The following is a 16,299-nucleotide window of genomic DNA, read 5'->3' as shown; positions in this document are numbered from 1 at the left end:
GCTTAAAAAGAAACCGCCATCCTAAAGACACGCTTTATGTTAATTTAGAAGATATACATGTATTCATTTGCTAATCTCCCAGTAGAGAGCCAACATCCTTTTCTGACTAAACTTCATCATTTTACTTGCATAAACCTTTCTTATAATAAAACATCTTCAAATCCCAACTTCACGTCAAGTGGAGTAAGAACATTGACTCTGGGGCTCAGATCTGGCTACAGGATCTCTCTAGATCTCTCTAGATCTTTATTCCAGACTCATGTGTCCCACCCAACCTGAGGTAGTCAGCATTTTAAAGCAAATCTGCGTTTTAAGTTTTCCAAAGCTGTCTACCTAGTTTTCTCAGCAGTAATGACCCTTTCTTTCCACACTACATTTCATTCGTTATGTCACGGAAGCACAGTGGCGTGTGTAGCTGGCGCGCACCTGCCTGGACACACGTGTGGCGGACTTTCTAAGCAGTATATTGGCTGGCGAAGCTGCCACAGAGCGCTCTGCTCATCTCCAGCCTGGGTCAGAAGCCAGCGGACGGTTTGCAGGAGATAGGCAGAGCATTCCATAACCTTGGCTGCGTGGTGATTCTAAGCACTTCTATAAACACTAGTTTTTCCTGTTGCCATTCCATCAGGCAGACGCTGTATTTTCCTCTTGTTGTTTGTGCTGTGCTGTGCCGTGGGCAGCTACAGAGATGACAGAAAGCACCTGGGGTGGGAGGTTAACTCCCAGAGCCTTCTTAGCTGCAAGGCTGGAATGAAATGGGGGGGACACTGTCATCCTTAGCTTCTGGCTTTCAGTCCCTGAAGAGTGTGGTGACATTCTCTTGCTATTTTGTTTTGGCCAAAAGAGGCTAAACTCCAGCTGGAAGCAATAGATCCACAGCCACACAGGTCAAGCAGGAAGCCCTGGAAGAGGGTTCTTCCTACGGAGGAAGAAAAGTCATTGTTCCTCCACCTCAGCTGTAATGCCACACCTGCTCCTCCCAATATCTGACACCCTGACCTGCCAGCAGTCCTATCCATCTCCATCCCTGAACCTGATGACCTGTGTGCCAGGAGGTCTTGGAGAAGAGCCCAAGCCTCAGCAGGACCCACCGTTCCCCACAGCAGCCAGCCCAAGCTCGGCGCTATAGCATATAAGTCTCATTTAGCCCACACAAGCACCCCAGGAGGCAGGTCCTACTGTCCTCTATGGCCAGTGACAGAACTAAGAACTGGAGAAGACTCACGTTCCACAAGATCACACAGATAAGAAGGCCAAGTGAAAGTGAACGCCCAACAGTGGGGCCCACGGTCTCACTCAGCTCTACTGCCTTCACGCTGACCTCAGGGAGCGGATATACAACATTCACACCAGTGTCTAGGCAAAGCAAAGCCGAGCCCCTATCCTCTCAGCCAGAGACCTGTCAGGGGAGAGTGTGGGGCTTTATGCGCCCAAGCTAGGGTTTCAGAAGGCACAGATAGGCTGCCTCACACCTGCCCTTCCCCGTCCATCCCATTTGTTTTCTCAGGCTGGTGTGACTTGGCAGCCAGGGCCAGCTGTGCGCCACTCACAACCACCTCCTCCCAGTCACACAGAGCTCAGGGCCTTGCTCCAGGTCCTCTTATGATCCCTGCTGTGGTTAAAAAAAGTAAATCAATCAATCAGAGGACAAAAGGGGCACCAGGGGTTTCCTCTGTATAACTTTTGGAATGTTAGCATCAGACACCATAAAATTTACCTTCAAAATATGTAATTCCAGAGTACATGTGTGCAGCTCATTGGTAGTGTGCCTGTCTAGCAAGGCAGATCCCTGGCATGGAATACAGGAATATAGCAGGAGTCACAGCACATGCACGGAAGCCCAGCAACTGAAAACTAGAGGCGGGAAGATTAGAAGTTTTAGGTCAAAGCAAGTTTAAAAACGATGTCATGGGTTTCAGTATAGCTACACTCTTGCACAATCATGATACCTACCTAATTCCAGATATTTTTCATACTCCGAAAGAAATCCCACAGCCATTAGCCAATACCCCCAGCCTCTCACAACCTGGGCTCTATTGCGTATCTCTATGGATCGGCTTTAACAGAAATCTCACTCAAGTAAATCATAAGATGGCTTTTGTGACAGAGTTCTTTTAATTATCATGAGGCTGGAGGCATAGCTCAGTGGTGGAGTGCTTGCCTAATTAGCGTCATGTTGTCCGGGTCCATCCTTGAAGCAAGCACTGTCGTTCTGCCTTGGGCTGATGGCACTCCACCGTGTGTCTAGATCACACTGTGTTTATTTATATTCCTTTATCAGCTGAGGGACACTTGGGCTGTTTCCATGTTGGACGCCGAGGAAACCTGTTCTGAATGTCCATGGATACAGAAGGATTTCTGACAGCCCATTCCCCAGCTATCTTACCAGCATCCCTAGTGCCTTGCATGCTAGGCTCCAGGGCTGGGGGAAACTGGCTACATCTCCAGGTGGAGCTCATGCCCTGTGCAGGGCTCCTGGCCAAAGTGGGCAGTGGGGGTGAAAGTCAGCCAGTTGCCTGGGCATCTTGGTGGCTCTGTCAACCACCCCACCAATGCTCTTTGCATCCCTGCCACCTCCCTGTACAGAGCACTGTGTTAAGACTTGAAGGAATGATGTAGATGGGCTCTTGTCACCAGCTCTCTGGCAGGACTCACTTGTCCCCAGATCTAGATACGTCAATGTGTTCTACAGAGAGACTGCAGTCTTTTGAGTAGGACACAGAGGACCTGGAGGGAGATTATTATTATTATTATTATTATTATTATTATTATTATTGATTTTTATGGAGCTCTACATTTTTCTCTGCTCCCCTCCCTGCCCCTTCCCTCCCCCTTCAACCCTCCTACAAGGTTCCCATGCTCCCAATTTACTCAGGAGATCTTGTCTTTTTCTACTTCCCACGTAGATTAGATCTATGTAAGTCTCTCTTAGTCTTCATTGTTGTCTAAGTTCTCTGGGATTGTGGCTTGTAGACTGGCTTTCTTTGCTTTATGTTTAAAAACCACCTATGAGTGAGTACATGTGATAATTGTCTTTCTGTGTCTGGGTTACCTCACTCAAAATGATGTTTTTTAGCTCCATCAATTTTCCTGCAAAATTCAAGCTGTTGTTATTTTTTTCTGCTGTGTAGCACTCCATTGTGGAAATGTACCACATTTTCCTTATCCATCCTTTTGTCGAAAGGCATTTAGGTTGTTTCCAGGTTCTGGCTATGTCAAACAAAGCTGCTAGGAATATAGTTGAGCACATGTCCTTGAGGCACGATTGAGCATCCTATGGGTATATACCCAAAAGTGGTATTACTGGGTCTTGAAAAAGGTTGTTTCCTAATTTTCTGAGAAATCACCACACTGACATGCAAAGGGGTTGTACCAGCTTGCATTCCCACCAGCAATGCAGAAGTGTTCCCTTTCCCCCACAACCTCTCCAGCATAAGTTGCCTTCTGTGTTTTTGATCTTGGCCATTCTTACTGGTATGAGGTATGAGATGGAATCTCAGAGTTGTTTTGATTTGCATTTCTCTGTGGACTAAGGATGTCTGGGGGAGTTTTTTTTTTCTTTTACTAAGTTTATTTCCTCTGATGAAACAAAAAAAGGGAATACAACATCCAGTTTGCGTGACTCCTGGTGAGGCTAGAACACAACAGTGTGCCATGTGCCAGTGGACACGGGCCCAGCTACTGCTCGAAATGTTTCCAGTGTCACCCAGGAAGTCTTTTTTAATATTTATTTATTTATTTATTATGTTTACAATATTTTGTCTGTGTGTATGCCTGAAGGCCAGAAGAGGGAGCCAGACCTCATTACAGATGGTTGTGAGCCACCATGTGGTTGCTGGGAATTGAACTCAGGACCTTTGGAAGAGCAGGCAATGCTCTTAACCACTGAGCCATCTCTCCAGCCCCCCCAGGAAGTCTTATGACTTGTCTTAGAAAATTTCGACAGAAATTTAAGAGAATTATCAATCTCTGAAAAATCAAGAACATGACATAAGGACCTGATCCATCTTGTCTTCTGCTACTTTTTCTTCTTGCTTTTATTGTCTGTGGTTCTGATGGTCGAATGTCCATTTTAAATCCTACTATGGGAAGCGGGTGCTTGTGGAAAGGCCATAAGGTCATTAGCCGTGCACAGCTTGGCGTGAAGTAGTTCCAAGCTGGCTTGTCTACTCTACTCACACCCAGCTAAGATTAGTTGCAGGTGAACAACGTCCACCTCATTGGAGAACACTTCAAGACAGTGTCTTGAGAGTCAACCACCTCATTGGAGAACACTTCAAGACAGTGTCTTGAGAGTAAACCCAGGATGCAGTGCCAGAGGAGAAGCTAGGCCTAGAATTTCTACTATGGCATGAGATTGTTTACTCACACCCACTATTCATTGTACCAAAAGAGAAGCTGCCTTCTGACTCCCTAGGGTGGGTGACAGAGTGTCGGAGAGTCCAGGACACTCCACAGGAGACTGGTGGCTTTCAGAAATGCCCTCCAAAAATGTCATGAGAGATATACAGTCTCACAGTACCCCTAGGACACCTGTGAAAGTTAGGAGAAAACACACATGTGCACAAGACCTAGCAGTCCTTGAGGATGCAGGAAAGGAAGCCCTTTGGGGAAAAGGAGCATGGTATGGTACACCACAGGGCATGGGCTCCTGCTGGCTGCCAGCAGACTAAAGGAGGATGGCACACCTGCACGAAGGCCTAGGCTCCAGCTGGTGGCCAGCAGACCAGAGGAGCATGGCACACCTGCAGAAGGGCGTGGGCTCCTGCTGGCAGCCAGCAGACCAGAGGAGCATTTACACCTGCAGAAGGGTGTGGGTTCCTGCTGGCAGCCAGCAGACCACCTGTAGCCTTTTCCGAACTGGAGCATGTGTGCCCAGCCACAGATTTCTCTTTCCCTCTCTGACCTCTTTTTAACAAACACACACAGAATGTGACAGCCACTGTCCTAAATCCCTGGCCTGTTCTGTCAACTCATGTCATCCCTGTAGCCACCTTGAGGCTAGAAGGATGATTTCCCAACTTTGCAGATGAGGAAAATTGGCCAAGGTCTGAAGCTACTGAGAGGCAGGTTCAGGATCCAAACCATGTAGAAATCATGTTATTTATAGAGTCACCCCTGTGACCCCTCTAGAGAAGTAGGGTATCTTCTTCCTCCTCTTCCTCCTCCTCTTCCTCCTCCTCTTCCTCCTCCTCCTCTTCTTCTTCTCCTCCTCCTCCTCCTCCTCCTCCTTCTCCTCCTTCTCCTCCTCCTCCTCCTCCTCCTCCTCCTCCTCTTCCTCTTCCTCCTCCTCCTTCTCCTCCTTCTTCTCCTCCTTCTCCTCCTCCTCCTTCTTTTTCTTTTTCTTCTTGGTCTTTTGAGACAGGATTGCAGCCCCAGATGACCTGGAACTCGCTCTGTAGACCAGATTGGCATTAAACTCACAGAGATCCACCCGCCTCTGCCTTTTGAGTGCTGGGATTAAAGGTGTGTGCCACCACTGCCCAGCAGAGGTGGGGTATCTTGACAGATTCTTAAGTATCCCCTCTTGACTCCCCCACAAATACTCTACAGTCAATCAAGGAGCAGCAGTAGGGTGACTTGGGGGGGTCATCTAATTCCTGGGGGTCTGAATCAGTGAGTCACTATCTATTCTCCTTCTGTGGCCACACATAGCCCAAACCTCCACATGAATTCATTCAACAAGTATACGCCAAACACAGTGGGCCAGGCCATCTCTGTGCAGATGGGAAGAAGAGAAAGGGAAATGTATGGTTCCTTTTCTAAAAAAAAAAAAAAAAAAAAAAAAAAAAAAAAAAAAAAAAGCAAAACAAAAAACAAAAACAAAAAACAAAAAACGGACAACTGTTCTCTTTGGGGTGGTAGATAACAAGCTAACCCTATAGTGGGAGGGACCTAAGGAAGCACTGAAGCTGGAAGAAGGAGACTACGTGGGTTTAAGGTGAGCAGGAGCAGGGATGGAAGCAAATTACAAAGAACCAGTCTTATTGCAGTGTGATGAATGTGCTGAAATAGAAGCTACCGGGAGAAAGAACAGCTTAGAGGCTCAAAACAGGAGGTGGGACCCTTCCTCAGTAGAAAACTGTACAGCAACAAAAGCACAAGGAACTCAAAAGTGTAGACGAACAAATGATTTCATTAATATGATGACCAAAACCCAGACAAAATGTTACACATGACCATAATCCCAGAACTCAGGAGATGGAGGCAGGAGGATCAGAAGTACAAGGTCATCCTTGGTTATGAGTTCAAGACCAACATGAGCTATATAAGATCCTGTCTCAATAAAAAAAAAAAAAAAAAACAGAAAAAAATATGCAAAACTGAGTCATGTCGCAGGATAGAACACATACAGAGATCTAAAGAAAAAGAAGTAATTGTCATAAAAATTTTACCTTTGGGAGGGCAGTTGAAAGGGAGCAGAAAGGAGCTCAGGTGGGAGCAGACTCCTGTCTTTTGGACTGAGGGCGAATGAGTATGTGAACACTTGCTGGGATACTTAGTTCTCTGGCCTCTCTTTGTGTCTTTAAGTGGGGAGGAGCAAAAATAAGAGTGGGCATTCTAAACAGAGGCAAGTGTGGCAGGAAGAAGTCCATCACTAACTGTGCTTACCTCCGTCATGCTAGGCCTGCCTGCCTGCCTGCCTGCCTGCCTGCCTGCCTGCCTGCCTGCCTGCCTGCCTGCCTGCCTGCCTGTCTGCCTGCCTGCCTGCCTGCTTGCTTGCTCGCTCACTCGCTTGCTTCCTTGCTTGCTTTGTCCAATCTGACATCTCTGAAATCAGGGAGCATTTGTCACCAGTGGCATGTTAGATATGATACCACACAGTCATTTCAAAACTCTGGCCCTATTAGCTGCCTCCCTTTGGGTCACAGGCCCTCCTAACCAGTGCCATGCCCATAGTATGAAGGCCCCAAAGCAAGCCCCTGCTGTATGGTTGTTGAGATTGGGGGGGTTGGGGGTGGGGTGGAGAAAGGTTTGGTAGGCGTCTGAGCAGGGTAGGGGAAAGGGGAGCCCAAGCTCTCCAATGAGTCTAAGGTCCAGTCTAGTGTCAGCACGGGCTCCACTGATACCCACTGGTTGATGTTCCCCGCATAATGGGTCCCTTTGTGACGCAGGCAACCACGCAGTGAGATGCACATGAGCTAAGAAGGTGGAAGGATCATACCAGAGTGGGTTTGAACAAAAGAAGTTGTCAGAGATGACAAAAATCAGTACTGGACTAGTTTCTTCTGACCAGAGCTCATCCTTCAAAGTAAAAGCTACTTACTTCAGTGTCCTTTGAGCCCCAGGAGATAAGAGCTGTGGAGGTTTGAAGGGAGGAGTCAGGAAGAGCTGCAGAGGAGTTTTTAGGGTAGGTTGCAGAGGGAGTTCCTGACAGCAATGGAGCAAAAGAAAAACAAGAAAACATCCGTTTAATGCACATACTTCAAGTCCCTAGTCTTTAGTGTCCAACTGGAGAAGTCTGGGAGGCCTCTATACATCTGTCAGGGTCACACGCTTGTTCTGCCAGTCCATTTCGTCATTCTGAAGTCCAGTAAATGGGTTCCTTTTCTACTCCCATGATAACCAGAGAAAGCTAAGAATGAAAGACACAAGTCAGGCAGCCAAGGCCAAACAGTCCTCAGATGGTGAGGCAAGACTCTGTCCTCTCTTCAATGGTTCTTCACCATCAAGCAGCCTTGCCCAGTTGTGGAAGTCTTCAGGTTGATATTGAGAAAGTTCTGGAATTTTCTAGTCGGTGCTATACATTTTCCAAGGAAGGCTCATGCACTTGGAGGGTGTTCCAGCTCCAGCTTGGACCCTTCCTTTCCGCCTCCAGGGGCATCCGTCCCCCCAACTGGTGGTCATAGGGCTGCTCCCATGGCATAGCGCATACCTCCTAAGATCTCCTTCCACTCCCTCTCTTGTCCTTGGCCTCAAGCCTTTCCAGTTGTGCTAAAAGTAGCACTGACTCAATCGTGGCCTGATCAGGAGCCAGGACTATTTTGATTCTGTCCTCAGGAATCATGTGGTCTGAGGCATGTACAAGCTGGGCTGTTCCTCTGGTCCTCAGCTGCGGTGCCAGGAATGTTCTGGCCCACACACCTGTTCCCAAAGCTGGGCTAAGTGTTTCTACTTAGCCACAGCCTCCACCCCATGCCTCCTGAGGTACTGCTCTGAGGAGAGGTGGTGGGACCAGGTAGTGGAAGTAGTAAGGGATCTAATATCTAATAATCAGCAAGTTAGGCAATACTCATTCTTTGAGCTGTTAGATACAAGTCTGTCCATCTGTATTTGAGGTATCCCAGCCTTGAGTACCAGCAGTCTCTTTCTTAGAGATGGAAAGTACCATCCTTCCATGCTAGGGTAGGGACTTCCCTCTCAGGCACCTTAACAGGAGAAAGCGGAAGAGATGCTGCATGGCTAAGAGCTAAGTCATGGTGTAAGGCTCCTGCCTGGAAGGCCTATCTCTCTACTGGAGTAGCTCAGCTATTCCTCAAAGCCAAGTTGAGGCCCCATCTCCCTAGACAGCCTCCCAACCAAACCAAGCCACCTCTGTCCTATGATCCAAAGGGACCTTGGTACAGGCTACCTTCAAAAGAGGACCCACACACATACCCTTCACGTCAGCTGTGAACCCCCAACTTCAGATGTCTCTGACTTCTAGAATTCTGGAAGCAGCCGACATCCAGCCTGTGTAAGCTGGTGACTTAGCTCAGCTCAAGAACCAACCTGATCCACATGTCCTTCCTGTGTCTGCTGACGTGTATAGTCATACACCATCACTGAACGCGAACACGGTTGCCATGACTGGTGGGAGCATTGTGGAGATGACATCTCATGATCCAGGGTTCCTGCCCAAGAGCAGCCCGCGGCTTCCTGGAGGACACTCATGTCCCTGAGTGAGGAGAGCAATGCACTTACTCAGAGGCCTTGGTGACTGCCTAGGCCTCAGAGAACTGGAAAAGGCCTCCCTGAGGATTTGACCTGTGACATTCAGAAGTGCCCGCAGTGGGATGACTGTAGAACAGTAACGCAGAATGTAGAGACTGAAACACTGTCCTATTTTTTTTTTTTTTTTTTGTGGTCAACTCACATACCTGCAGGTTCAATATAATGCAGATTGAACAAAGTGTGGACTGAAAATATTTGAAAAAAAACTACAATAAGCACATACAGATTCTTTTTCTTAACATTACTTCCCTAACTAATATGGCATATTTCCGTATGATTGTCTGTAATTATTGTGAGTAACTCAGAACCCAGGAGAATCTGGCCACCATGGATTCCCTTTCTCTGTGCTTCCAGAGTGCTCAGGGCCCAGCTCTGTTAGAATGTATGGGCTGTATGTAAATACTGTGCCATGTTATGGAACGAGACTGGGACATCTGCAGATTTTGGTGTCTATGAGAGTCTCAGAACCAATCCTTCATAGATAACAAGGGAAGACTTGGTTCATAGACCTACCAGCCATGGACAGGGAGGCTGCCCGGCACCTTCTTGTGAACCCTGTGAAGAAGGAAGGGAGCATCACCAGTGTCCCAGAGGCCCTACCTGTCCAGGGCCTGATATCTTCTCCTTCTGTTCCCTCCCAGTTAGCATGAAATTGGCCCTGGTAATGTTGGCGTGTGTTCCTTCTTGTTAGACTCTTAATATTGTATGAATCACAGGGTCAGATACGCTGGTGTGGTGGTCAGGGTCAGAGGTGTGAAGTAAAGCAACACACGATCCCGATCGCTTCAGTCAGGGGACATGGAGGCCAACTGAAGAGGCTGCTTTCCTTCCCCACTGCTAAAGACAACACTCCCAAGGCTGCGACACTCCAATTCCTCCAATTCCTCCCTCTGTGAGCTTTAAACATCTTGCCCACACCACCCCATCCTTGCAGTACGAACTCTTTACAAGTATTTAATCATTACATAACTTAATAATGTCTTGTTAAGTGCCATGCCTGAGGTCTCACAGCTAGTCGCAATAGAGCAGGCTTGTGAGGCCCAATCTCTGGGACTTTCGAAAGTCCCGGCATTTCTATTCTATAGGCAACACAAGCAGAAAGAAGGATCCTGGTCTGAGAATCCTGGATGACTTGGCCCTCTACCCTGGAGACCGCCATGTCTCCCCTGCTTCCAGGAGAATCTTTAGTCCCTTTGATTCTCATGATGCCTACTGGATGTCAGACACGTGTGCCAAAGCCCCAGAAAGCCCTAGAAACACATTAACTCCGTTGTCGGCCTCAGCACACATTGGCCTCAAGACCTGCTTCCCTTGGCTTTCCCTTTCTTTTGTTTCTGTTTCTTTATTAGAATTATTTTTTCCCTGAGTATCTCCTGTAGACAAGGCTGATCACCCCTCCCCCCAGCTTTTTCCTTTGAAGTGTTGGGACTATAAACATGACGTACCACATCCAATCAAATTTTTCCTTTCTCTAATGCCACTCCCCTTAGCCATCTTCCCAGAGTTCCCGCTGATTTCCTTCCTGTAAGACTCCATAGCACACAGTACCCAAACCACAGCATCTCCAACTTTCCTTTGTTTTCCTCTGTCAGTGGTCAATTGTGATGGCAATGGGCACGCATTCTAAAGAGCATATTATACCCTCATGAAGTGTGGTTGAAGGAGAGTAAACACATAATCAAGGCTGGGCCGAAGCATGCAACATGCGTGTACAGGATACACCTGTACCACTCAGCCCTCCACAAGGGCATACAGAGCCACAGTCTGCACAGCTGGGTCAGTACTTCCATCTGAGTAACAGGAGGCAGTTTTCTCATCGGATCGGCCTCGTGGTTGGTTTGATGAAATGAAGTTAAATGTGTGGAAACATTTGAAAGGGTTAAAAGGTTCGGTGTCAACAGTGTACCATTATATTTATCCTGTCTTTCCAATTGTCTAGTGTAAATCTTGACAGGCAGTAGATATAAATATCAATTAACTTAGATTGCATTGATTCATCCCCGTCCCCCTCCCCCACTTACTACCTTCTGTGGCTTTGGAGGCCATTGTTGATCCTAGCATTGGAGATCCTAGCCACCTTCCTGAGGGATCAAGTGAGAAGCAGAGGAAAGTGTCCTGCAATCAATAGTGAACGGACTCTAAAAACTACCCTGGTCTCCATTATGAGAATGAGCTGGAAAGTCGAAGGCACTTGGGAGCCTCTGTGTACACGCTAGGCCCATCGCCCTCAAGAACAAGCATTGCCTTTCCCCAGTTTGGGCTCCCAAGCCCTGGGTTGTGTCCAAGTCCTGATGAACTCCGGGCCAACCTGGCCCCCGCATGGCTACATGGCTACAGCTCATCGGCCCTTCTTTCATTTCAGCACCCCTACCCCACAGAAGACGAGAAGAGGCAGATTGCAGCCCAGACAAACCTCACCCTCCTGCAAGTCAACAACTGGTGAGTTGGCACCACCTGCCCACAGGCTCTCAAATCCAGGGGCACACGCTTGGCAAGGGAATGAGGATCAGGGAGAGCAGGTAAAATGCCCACACCTACCTCAGCCTCGGCTCCACTGCGAGGCCAGTCCTCTTCCCGTGTGGGCTAGAGATGGGGAACCTGACTCAGCCAGTCCTGGGCTGCACAGCAGCTTCTCAGCGCCCCCTGCTGGGAGATTGGGTCAAACACATCCCTAGAAACGAACACTGCCAGAGAATCTGGGCTCACTAGCCCAGTGCAGACAGACCAGAGGGTCTTGCTTGCATCAGGTAGCAAAGGTACAGCAGCTGTGGCTATCTGGTCTACCCAACTTCTTATGTGCTGAAACCAAAGCATTTTACAAAGTAAGTGGGAAGGAGGAGGGAGAGATGCCTTCCTGAGCCCACAGGAATGTCAGTGTCCTTGTCTGTTCTGGCCAGGCCAGATAGATGGGTGGATGGATGGATGGATGGATGGATGGATGGATGGATGGATGGATGGATGGATGGTACCAGACCCTAAAGCTGGGCCACTGTCATAAGCCCAAGTCAGAATTTGGTGACTGTGACCACAGCTCTTCCTTTTTCTGTTCAAATCTGGTGGATTTTGACAACTCCTCATGCATTCTTCCCACACTGCCTGTGGTCAGCAAGCCCCAGGTAATTCACAAACTCCTGAGCCACAGAGGGCTGGTACCCCAAGCCTGGTACATCTGTCCACTGACACCATGGGGCAGCTTAGCCTTCACACACACCCCAACACCACCCATGTGATCCAGATGGTGACTGAGCAGATCTTCACCGTTCCCCCCGGGTAGGTTCATCAACGCTCGGAGGCGCATCCTGCAGCCCATGCTTGACGCCAGCAACCCAGATCCTGCTCCCAAAGCCAAGAAAATCAAGTCTCAGCACCGGCCCACCCAAAGATTCTGGCCCAATTCCATTGCTGCCGGGGTCCTGCAGCAGCAGGGTGGCACCCCAGGGACGAACCCTGATGGTAAGATCAGGACTCGCCATAGGCTGGGACTGGTGGGGCTCCTGGAAAGCAAAGATTCAAGGAATGAATGTTTCCTCACCCAACCAGGGTCCCTGTCATTGCGCCTTCACATGAAAAGCTTGCCTCTGACATGAAAAGCTTGCCTCTGCTTTTTATAAATCTTACTATAAGAAGGGACGTTGTGTGCACATTTTTGTTTTTGCTATTACATGTTGTTTGTGTTTTGTTTTGCTTGAGACAGAATCTCATGTAGCCTGGCCTCAAACATACTTTATAGCCAAGGCTATCCCTGTATTTCTGATCTCCTGCCTTTGCCTTCTTAGTGCTATGATGACTAGTACAAGTACGAGCCAAAAGAACTCCGAAACTCTTGTGTAAATTTTTAACAAAGCTAAAGCAAGCTCACGAAGGAGTGGAAGATGACGGTCCTTAGCATCAGTGACTGCGCATCAGGACCCTGTCCTCGGTCCTTAGCATCAGTGGCTGCGCATCAGGACCCTGTCCTCGGTCCTTAGCATCAGTGGCTGCACATCAGGACCCTGTCCTCGGTCCTCATACTCCCGGGTTGCTCAGTGCAGTCAGCATCGGCTTAGCTCTCCAAGGCCACGGCATCTATAAATACCAAGGCGGGCATCTGGCTTGTGAACAGAGGCCAAGAGAAGCTTTGTTCTTCCAGATTCTCCATCACACCCTTCATCACAAACATGTTCTTCAAATTGTTGGTTTTCTGGTGAACAATGAATAATTTAATCAGTGAGACATCTCTGAGGTTGGCACGTGAAGGCCACTGTGTGGGCAGTAGGGTGGAGACACCCATGTGTATGCATATCTTCACGCATATGGCTGTACCCCGGTTTCTGTGTGGTGGGTGACCATCTGTCGAGGTAGAAGAGGAGTAAATAGAGGTGGTGCTGGGCAAGTTTTCAGAAAATACCAGCTCGGTCAGTACTGACACCATCCCTTGAATCCATGACTTAGCTATCTGAGACTTAGTTTCCTCCTCATCCGAGTGGGGATCGGGGATCCTGCTTCACAGAGTAGTTAGGAACTAAAATAAATAAATAAAACTCAAAGTGCTCCCTATACTTACATAGAGAATACTGAGTATGTATTAGCCTGGGGTATTACTGCATGGGATGGTGCAAGAGAAGCCGAAGAAGGGAGGGGTGGGCATCTCCATGCCGTAGAACGGTCTCACTCAGTGTTTGGTGCTCTTACACACAAGATGCCCACCATCCTACGAGCCAGCCCATTCACCCTGTCCATCACTAAAGTTGCTGGACCCGACCAACAGCCCTTGTGTATCCTAACCTTTGTCCTCTCCCGTGCAGGTTCCATCAACTTGGACAATCTTCAGTCCCTGTCCTCCGATAATGCCACCATGGCCATGCAGCAGGCCATGATGGCTGCACACGACGACTCATTGGATGGAACCGAAGAAGAAGATGAAGATGATATGGAAGAGGAAGAAGAGGAGGAGGAGGAGTTAGAGGAGGAGGCAGATGAGCTGCAGACAACGAATGTCAGCGACCTGGGCTTGGAACACAGTGACTCCCTGGAGTAGTCAGGCAGCCCAGGTGGCACTGGTCACCGAGCAGGAAAGGAGTGTCATCAGGAGGGTTCAGGGTGGGAGGGAGGGGATATGGGCAGGCAGCATCAAGAAAGTTGGGCCCTAGCTTCCCCGAATCATAGCTTGAAGAAGTGCAGAGGCAACATCCTGCTCCTTCCCGACCACCACGCTTCCGTGAACACCTACTTCCAGACCCTCGGGACTGCAGGGCACTCCGTTGCCGGGGGCCAGTCAGCCTGTGCAGGAAGGCATAGTGAGATCTGGACTCACCCAATACCCGAACACAGGTGGCACCCATGGCTCCACACGGAGAAGGACTTGGGTTGTTTACAAGCTCTGCCCTGTGAGGTGGACAGGTGCTGTTTGCTGAGTGGACATTTGCCAAGGGGCAGACTTGGAGGGAAAGGTGAGAGATGGGGGTCTAACATTCCCCCCAGGAGAATCTAAGCTCTCTTGAAAGACATTCAAGGATGGTCCATATGCATAACTGGTGGCCAGAGGAGGAGGGCCTGAGGCAACACCATATCACAAGGCTCCAGCCTGCCCTACCAGGACCCTGTCTCTTAGCACAGCAGCCATGGACTTAGGAGAGGGGGATGGAAGCTGAAAGAGACTCCTTCCTCTTGGAAATGCGTTGTCAGTGGGTCCAACCAGAAGAGCATAAGAGCGGCTCTCCATCTGGGTCAGCTCTAGGACCAAGCAGGCAGCAGAACCTGGATCGGGAGCCATATTAAGATGACTTTGGGGACCACATCTGTCCCGAGGTGATCACATCACATCTCCTGTAATGATAGGACCTTGACATTTTACCCTAGATGCTCCAATCCTCAGATGGAGTTCTTCAGATAGCCCAGACCCTCTGTGAACCTTTAGAGGAGGTGCTCGGGGGTTCATCCCACTCCACAGGTCCCCATGGTATCCCTCTGCTCCCAGGCTGGTACTACCAGCCTCTAGCCTCCTTCTCCATTCCATCCTCCAGAGAAGGCAGAAGACACATCGGAAAGAAGTTTTATCCCAGTGGGAAGCCAGGGTCTGAAGAGGTGCTGCTGCTCTTGCCTTCAGTACCCAACGTGGCAGGAGGATGGTGGACAAACTGATCTTCACACACCGTTGGGCTCGGCGCTGAAGGAACTGGGGGCTCCTGGGAGGAGGCTACCTACCGTCCACCCTCACACACACCCTCCAAGCCCAACTCAGAGGGCCCACGATTGGCACCCGCTCCTCCTGTCCCCTCCTATTCTATGGCTGTGAATGGCAGGACTGATCACGTGTGTGTTTTCCATTGGGTTTAATGTGGTGGATGTGCAGTTTCATTTGTAAGTGTGCATTAGCCATCTCCTTCAGTGGTAGGATGTGAGTGGCTATCTGGCTCAACCGGAGGGGACCCTTGGGACCTTCCGGGCCTCCCATCTTCTACCTGGTTGGGTAGAGCAAAAGGATAGTCACTTTTCTGAGGTCTCCCGGAAATGAATGTATTTCTCCCCCAAAAGAGCTGATATTTAATGTTTTACTAGGGATTTTTGAGAAACAAATAACCTTATTTATAATCTGGGTGATCCAATCATTTTTTTATTCCCTTTTGATGCCATACCTAGAGGAAAGGCAAGCTTTTTTGGCGTGAGACTTTTGCAACACGCAGTGGATAAAACGTGTTTCCTCTTCTGGTTCATTTTTCTTGTTAAAAAAAGAAAAATACATCCACACATAGCTTCCTCCACTCAGCACCGTGACAAGCACCCTAATCAGCACGGACATGTGTGCGTATGTGCACATGGATACACATGCCTACATCTCTTCCTCCCAGCCCCTTCCACCTGCCTAATGTTATGCAACCTCCTTCCAATGTATCCACCAAACCAGTACTGAATGTGGCCGCGAAGTTTTCAGTAAATCTTATCACCTACCGATATGCTGGTGCACAGTTCTCTCTTTCCTTAGAGGTCCCATATGCCTTCAGTGGGACCCGGACCAGACAGCATCTGGAGGCCCAGAATCCACCCCGTTGAACTGACCTCCATCAGAAATGGACAAAGTAGGGGGCTTTCAGGGTGACTTCTGGTAGCTGTCTGGAGAGGAAGATGGTCCAGCTTGACACTCTTTAAGTCAGAGCATGGAGCGGACAGTGGAAGCTCTGCACTGCCCTCTCCTGACAGTTCTCTGCACTGCAGTGGAGACCTGACTGCAGCTCTCTTCCCGTGTAGACTTTTTTATTTCTCACTGTTGCCCTGAAGCCATGGGTCCACACATCACTCTCATATGCCCACCTTCCTTTGATCATAGGTGGAAAGTCCTGGAACGTGGAAAGAGATGCAGCCCGAGCAGCAGCTTTAACCCTCGTACTA

The 16,299-nt window shown here is 48.9% G+C and overlaps 1 protein-coding gene across 4 annotated transcripts in view; it reads left to right on the top strand.

The window, feature by feature from the left end:
* Pknox2 (PBX/knotted 1 homeobox 2) overlaps window positions 1–13,951 on the top strand; it is a 74,769-nt gene extending 60,818 nt beyond the window's left edge. For all 4 annotated transcript variants that reach the window (XM_038323377.1, XM_038323376.1, XM_038323375.1 and 1 more), the window contains 3 exons: window positions 11,297–11,373; window positions 12,209–12,387; window positions 13,719–13,951. In XM_038323377.1, the coding sequence (XP_038179305.1) occupies window positions 11,297–11,373; window positions 12,209–12,387; window positions 13,719–13,951 (489 nt within the window). The remainder of the gene's footprint in view (window positions 1–11,296; window positions 11,374–12,208; window positions 12,388–13,718) is intronic.
* The last annotated feature ends 2,348 nt before the right edge of the window (window positions 13,952–16,299 follow it).

The sequence above is a fragment of the Arvicola amphibius genome, chromosome 3 (genome assembly GCF_903992535.2).
Source record: "Arvicola amphibius chromosome 3, mArvAmp1.2, whole genome shotgun sequence".
Lineage (NCBI taxonomy): Eukaryota > Metazoa > Chordata > Mammalia > Rodentia > Cricetidae > Arvicola > Arvicola amphibius.
This window is presented reverse-complemented; position numbering and strand designations above follow the sequence as displayed.